This window comes from Petromyzon marinus, chromosome 14, assembly GCF_048934315.1.
Source record: "Petromyzon marinus isolate PM22_M1 ecotype Great Lakes invasive population chromosome 14, UKy_Petmar_22M1.pri1.0, whole genome shotgun sequence".
NCBI classification, from domain to species: domain Eukaryota; kingdom Metazoa; phylum Chordata; class Hyperoartia; order Petromyzontiformes; family Petromyzontidae; genus Petromyzon; species Petromyzon marinus.
In genome coordinates, this window is record NC_133680.1 from 2,777,563 (window position 1) to 2,785,205 (window position 7,643).

At 46.5% G+C, this 7,643-nt stretch overlaps 1 protein-coding gene across 2 annotated transcripts in view; it reads right to left on the reverse strand.

Moving 5' to 3' along the window:
• The window catches only part of MRPL42 (mitochondrial ribosomal protein L42), a 35,027-nt gene that overhangs the window by 2,621 nt on the left and 24,763 nt on the right, over window positions 1–7,643 (reverse strand). The window contains exon 2 of one of the 2 annotated variants that reach the window (XM_076067020.1): window positions 7,482–7,621. In XM_076067020.1, coding sequence (XP_075923135.1) covers window positions 7,482–7,621 — 140 coding nt within the window. Of the gene's footprint in view, window positions 1–1,178; window positions 1,398–7,481; window positions 7,622–7,643 lie in introns of those variants that run through there. The other variant, XM_032954357.2, reaches the window with a different exon arrangement.

The window sequence follows — 7,643 nt, forward strand, 5'->3', positions numbered from 1 at the left end:
GAGCATACAAGCACAGTGCAACAATTATTTGGCTGCACCGCCCGCCGTTGACGTACAGGCCCTCGACAACAGCCGCCGCCGCCACTCAAAGCGGAGGTGGCACCTCGGCACTTGTGCCAGGCTGGGTGCACTTCGAGGCCACGTGAAGTGTCGAAGGCTCGCTGGGCAGAAGGTGATGGGGCAAAGGCGGGTGATGAGATGTCATTGTCCTACCCAGGCGCCTTTAATAATTATCCCGCTGGGCTACACGTAGGGTACGACAAAAGGGTTAAACACACGCATTATTGGAAACCTCATTTGCCAGTAACAAAATATGATAATTGTTTTTTTTACCCTTTTATTTGGGAACAAAACTGACACTTTTTTTTACAAGGAGTCATGTTTACATTGACCACAATACCTGCGTTCGGAACGCAAACAAAAAACAACTCTGATAATGTGGCACTGTCCTTGAAATTCATTGGTCCACACCCGAGACGGCTTTCTTTCGAGCCTCGTCTCACATTGGTGTTGGACCAGAAGACGCCAAAAGGCGCACAACTCAAAGACAATGCACCAGCAGAGTATGAGAGCTTGGGGTAAGCATTTACACCAATTATCATATTTTGTTACTGGCAAATGAGGTTTTCAATGGTGTAAATGCTTACCCCGAGCTCTCATACTCTGATGGTGCATTGTCTTTGAGTTGTGCGCCTTTTGGCGTCTTCTGGTCCAACACCATGTGAGACGAGGCTCTAAACTCTAAAGAAAGCTGTCTCGGGTGTGGACCAATCAATTTCAAGGACAGTGCCACATACATTATCAGAGTTGTTGTTTTGTTGTTTGCGTTCCGACCGCAGGTATGGTGGTCAATGTAAACATGACTCCTTGTAAAAAAGGTGTCAGTTTTGTTGCCAGATAAAAGGGTAAAAACCCAATTATCACACACGCATTCTTATCTTCCGAGATGACAAGAGGCCGCGTTCACGAGGATTGACGCGTCCAGCCTTTGATCGATCCACTGCTGGATGAGGGGCCTCAATCTACGCCTCCGTGGCAGGCCAGTTCGGTGAAACAACGCCTTCAATGTTTTTTTGTTTTGTTTAAATGTTAAACAAAACTAAAACAGGCGCCGAAGGTAGCCTCGACTCAATGTTTGAGGCCTTCACCCCCCACCCACCCCATCGCTCGTCGCTTACCCAGCCGAGGCAGAAGCGCCGCTCTCCGCAGCGCGGCCAGGCGAGCCAGCGCGTTCATCTCCTGCTGCGGGCTCTCACTCTCTTTAAAAACAAATGTAGTTAACAGCGGTGACGAAACTAAGAATGGAGTTAAAGTATCTAAGGGCTGTGCCGAGACGTCGCCTGGCCACGCGTGGAAGCGACCTTGCGTGACGTCACGCTCGGAATAACTTTATTGGAACGGGGCAGTATCTTCAAGGCCCCGCCCCCTAGGGGTGAGCGTTGGAATAACTTTATTAGAACGGGGAAATATCACCAAGGCCCCGCCCCCTAGGGGTGAGCGTTGGAATAACTTTATTGGAACGGGGCAGTATCACCAAGTCCACTGCCCCGCCCCCTAGGGGTGAGCGTTGGAATAACTTTATTGGAACATCGGGCGATGCGAAATATTGAAATATTGAAGCATTGGGCATACCGTAAGAGGTTTTTTTTAAAAAATTGTAGGTTAAATAAAGATGCGTCGTTAAACCCACCACCACCAACCAACCACGTCACACGGCTAATTAGCAAGGTGTTTGTCACGTTAATTAATAAAAAAACAAAAGTGCCAATTACGGTAGTTACGTTTTCAGCACACCGGCGTGTTGGATAATAAAATGTACAATTGATCAAAAAGCATCAACATGCTCAAGGTTGAGCCAGCGGCGTGATTCGCGTGGGGGTGTACCAGGCAGGGGGGGGGGTGTACCTTGGCCCTCCTGGTGCGTAAAGCTGCGAGATGGGGCTCCTTCCTTGACAACCGCCATGAAATACAGGGCGATTCAAAAAAAATCCTAACACCTAAATGGCACTATCGTTTTTAATGGAAAAAAAAGAACGGAAAATACACTCTAACACGATAACAGATGTATGTTAATAACTTCAAAAAGCTAAAGAGAATCCTACTTGTTCGCCATCATTGTCAACACAATGCCTGGCACGTTTCTTGTGGCGTTGTTGCAAATTTTAAGAAGTGTTTATAAAAAAAATGTGAAGCACCCTGTAGTTGTTTAAACAACAGTGTAACAGGAACAACAAACTCTAATTTAAAACACGGTTTAAATTTATTCTTAGGAAAATGCTTTCATGTTACGTTGCCACGTTTTATTTTAACTTAATTAGAGCAGTAAGTCATATTCTTAGCTCTTTCGGTAAAGTCACGTTGAAGGGAAACAATAAAATAATAAAATATAGTAAATATATAAATTGTTATTGTTTTAATATATATTTTATTATTTTATTGTTTCCCTTCAACGTGACTTTACCGAAAGAGCTAAGAATATGAATTACTGCAGTCACGAAAGCTTTAAATCAAAATTTAGAGCAGTAACGTTTGGCTTCCGCCAAAATACGCATGGCGTGTTTGTTTGTACGTTGTAGTCATCATCATTAACACATTCCTGCGGAGGGAGCTGGTAGGAACGTTGGGTTGCTCGGTCAATGGCCAGGGTCAATGGCGGCACCACGTGGTGCATTCCGCAAATATGCCCGACTGTGAGGGCGGGCATAAGCCGGCGTGAGTAGGTTAAACGTTGAGTTTTATAAGGGCACCACGGGGTGACCAGCCCCTCCCCACCCAGCCCCTCCCCACCCTCCCCACCCAGCCTCTCCCCACCCTCCCTTCCCCACCCAGCTCCTCCCTACCCAGCCCCTCCCCACCCAGCCCCTCACTACCCAGCCCCATCCCTCCCATTTTTAGTTGCACGACGGACGGACGGACACAATAATCCCCTATGGGCTGGTGTAACCAGGAGGTTCCTACCAGTATCGTCGTATAACCAACAGGTAGCAGCGCCGTAGTGAGCGAAACGATGCCATGGAGGCAAGAGGTCAAATTTAATATTGGGGCCCCACGGGACCAATTTCCGCACCACCCTGAGTCAATAATGTCGTCACTACTACGCCATTGGGTTGAGCACGTTACATCTCTGGGTCCCTTTTCGTCGGTATCATTTGTGATGTTCGGCTTTTGGCGTTCTCTGGCCTATCACTGGTTGGTGAGACAATGCCATCAAGGAGGCCAATCAGTTTCAAAGACAATGCGTGCATTATTATCGAGGCATTGTTGTTTGCATCTTTCAACCACAACCACGTGCGGTCAATGCAGACTTGATGCCCTGCAATAATGGGTGTCTATTTTTGGTGTTTGAACGTCTTAACGTCTTAACACCTCGTGCATTTCGATTTAAAGCTTTCGTGACTACAGCATTGCCGGAAAAGGGTAAAGCCTATTATTGTATCATCAGACTAAAACGTCGTAATTTGCGTGTGAAGACGCGACGTAGTCTTTGCTTATCTTTGCTTGGAGTATTCAGATGTTTGAATATGTTATTATTTACTTAATTTAAAATACGTGGGGGTCATGGTATGCGTTGTAATAATATAATCCCACACAGGGGCACATCGTCTTCATCCTCATAGTCAACTCGGTTTTTAAGGCCCAATAGAATCAAAGGGCCTGAATTGTCATCAGCCATGATCAATCCACCGCTGGATGAAGGCCTCCCAAAGCCGTCACCGACTATCTCTCACGGTCCTACAATGCCACAACTCCATGGTCGTGATGGTGGTGGTGGACGTCCTCCCAGCTCTGTTCCCTACTTTGGCTGCCATTCTGTCATCAGTCTCGGCCGCATGGTTTTATCATCCGTTCTCGCGACCATGCTCTGACCAAGCCCACTTAACGATAATCAATATTTTGATTTAAAGCTTTCGTGACTGCAGGAATTCATATTCTTGGTTCTTTTGATAAAGTCACGTAGAAGGGAAACAATAAAATAATAAAAATATAAAACAATAAAATTCTCACGACGTTTCGACTTCACCGAAAGAACCAATAATATAATAATCAATATGGTGTCTTCACCTTTATTTTTTATGTGTTCCGGCCAGTGTGAATTCCTAGCAGGCAACTTCACGCGCTTCTTTGTGCACTTTTCAGCTTTTGGTTGCATTTTCATCGTGTATATTTTTTTCTCAAATCTATGTGTCATAGCAGAAAAACGTTCGTGTTGTGTGAACACTTCCTTTAAGCGTATCGATACGTTGCTTTTAAAGAGTTCAGCAAACACTCAAAGCTGACTGTCTCGCTCGTCTCTGTCGTCATTGTTGTCCAGGTGTTTGAAAAACTGACCTAGGGCATTCTACTCTGATGTGTTTTCCAGTCGATGTCATGTACTGGCTTCTGTTTGGTGGCGAGATGTTAACTACCTCGCCTCGTATACAGGAGGTCTTGGGTTCGATCCCGACCCTGACTGACACCTGCTGTATATTTGGAGTTTGCATGTCTCTCCCCGTGCTCGCGTGGAATTTTCTCCGGGGCCTTTGGGTTTCCCTCCACATTTAGAAGCAAAACGCGTTTAGAGTATTTAGCTACTGCTATACATTTCCACGTGATAAGCCACTTCGTTGAGCTATCATTGTGGCCAGGATAGTAAGATAAAAAATATCGTTGAGTTTAAATAGTTTTAGTTAACTTGGTCTCCTTCTGCAACAAGTTATTCAACACTGTTCTATCGGTTTCTATACCGACTGGCATCAGCAAATTTCAGACGGTTAGTATATTCATGCCTTTATTCTTTCATTCTAATAGTCTGTAAACATCTTCCAATGTTGCTCTAACTTTCGCGAGTGTATATCTCATTGCCCGAGGCTGCTAATGAATGTTACATGTGTGCACTGTTTTCAATTTCTTCTGTAATGCATTTAGGGGGTTTGTTTTGCTGTGATTTCTATATGTCAGTTTAACACGTAACAGGCTTTTGCGACCAATATTTGCCATAATAGAGGTTGTTCGGGTGAGATCGCGTAAATGTGTCGCTAAACCCGCTACCACCCGACAGCCGATTAGTACGATTTGTTACGTAAACAACACATGCCAATTCGGTAATAGTTCAGCACACCGGTGTGTTGGAGAGTGAACCCACAGCATTTACAATTCGGGTACGACGTTTCTGCCGGTAATTACAACCAGCCTCATCAGGCGACAGCCAGATAAATCTGGCGGGTTTAACGACGCATTTATATTTACGCGATCTAACCCAAGCACCAAAAAACCCCGTCTATTACGGATTGTGTGGATATGGGCGACCCCGCGTTTCGCCTCTAGATGGCAGTGTTGTCAGTCGAAAGTTCTCTCGCGGCGGGCACGTGGAGTGGCGGATTCACGTTCTTACCCCATGCGCTTTGCGCGTCGAGGCTTCTTATGGCTGGCTTCCCTCCCCACGCACGCACAATAAATTCATAACAAAGTATTAAAGCTTTCGTGACTGCATAAAATTACTCATGCGTTTTTTCGGTAAAGTCACGTATGTAGAAATACAATAAAATTATATTAAAACGAAAAACAATCACGACGTTTCGATCACAACGCAAGCGATCTTCATCAGGTGTCAAGAACAAATCACGGAGGTAAATACAACAAAAGATGAGAGACGAGAATTCAACAAACCTGAAAAAACATTATGTGAAGCACATCCAGTCAGGCCAACAACACAGACACTACCTGGCGGACCACGAATTTCAAAAGTGTTAAACGAAATTGAACACTCTTCTGAAATTCGTGGTGCGCCAGGAAGTGTCTGTGTTGTTGGCCTGACTGGATGTGCTTCACATAATGTTTTTTCAGGTTTGTTGAATTCTCGTCTCTCATCTTTTTGTTGTATCTACCTCCGTGATTTGTTCTTGACACCTGATGAAGATCGCTTGCGTTGTGATCGAAACGTCGTGATTGTTTTTTGTTTTAATATAATTTTATTGTATTTCTACATACGTGACTTTACCAAAAAAACCAATGAGTAAATTCATAACAACTCACGCCACGCAAGCTTCAAATGTTAATTGGACTTACACACTCAGCAGGAAGCGGTGGGGGGGGTACGACAAATCACCCGTTCGCACCGATTCTGTAAATCCAACACGCCTTTGTCCGTATACGTTTAGTTAATTTAAGAAGCAGTGCTGTATATAATAAGATGACGGATTGTGACGCCAGGCAAAACCGTCTGTTCACACTTTGGACTTTTGGCGCAGATTTTGTTTTAACTCTCCCAAGTTTTAGGCAACCCTTCAACGATGTGGCCGGATTTCAACAGCCTAATTGCCTTATAGCAGCACACCGTTACATACAGTATACATTCTAATTTATATTCGAATTAAGTTTCCGCCCAACGTGACGCGACCGATGTCGATGTCGCCAGCGAGTCCCGCCCGTCACCTCCCGTCCAGCGGCACACGTTTGCCCAACTATCTTCGTGCTCTCCGGCTAGCCGAGTAATCGATCGCTTCTTCGTCTACTTGCATGACGGCGAAGACGGATCGCCAGCGTGCCTGTGTTCAAGTCGAGGTTGGGTGGGTGGGTGAGTGAACCACCACTGAGCCACACCTCCGATTCTCGCGGCTGGCTACGTAGGATGCGAAAGAAGTTCAACGTTCTGTACATAACAGAGGAGTGGCCTCGTGGTGTGACTAACTGCGATTGTGCCCGCGAATCAACGAAGCGGGCAATGGCGTGATTGTGTGCGGTCCATGGTTTGAGATGAGACTCACGCGCATATTCATAGACTTACACGGACACCTAGAGACTCGCATAAGAGACCCATAGACTTACACAGAGACCCCCATAGACACCGATAAACTTGCACGTGCATAGTGATCCAGACAGCAACGTATCTCTGTGTTCATGTTGAGGTCGGCCAAGTGAGCCAGTGGGTGGCTTCAAGAGTCACCGCACGGCGGATGTCTGCGGTGCTGCCAGAGGGAACGATAGAAGCGGCGCTGTCAACGTGGCCCCTGGCTCGAGACGAGCTGGCCGCAATTTTACTGTGGGCGATTGATAATCGTCCATCGGACGGAAGATATCCCCTATCGATCACTGAAAACCATCGGCTTTCCCAGCTCTACGCGATTGACCATGTTGCTGTCACGATGGCTCTGTCTCGTCATTTACATATTCTTCCAGGCTAAATAAAGATTTTGATTTATTCGATCGACAACTATTTACAGACAGGGTCGCCTTGTATGTGTGAGATGTTGTGAGCTGTTGAGCCGTTGAAAGGGGGAAAGTGCCAAAGACAAAGATCACCCGTGTAGCCTTAGCAGACTGTAGGGGCAAGTGCTCTTAGCGAGTAGCACCTATGAAGGCCGGAACGGCACACGAGGGGGTGGATGGCCAGCACTACGCCCTGCCGCCTTTGTCTCCCCAGTGACGATGTTTACACACCGTACCAGGTACTAATTGAAATCTGAGTCGACCTAGACGAGGCCATGACCGGTTCAGATACTCGCCACTGGTGTTGGCCGTGAGCAGGAATCGAACTCGGGCCGCCGGGTGCGTAGCGCAGCGCCCGAACAGCAACACCGCCACGACCATCACCACCACCACCAAGACCGACATCACGAGGGGCAGCAGCAGCATCAGCAGACATCTGAAATGCACCGTGCCGGAGG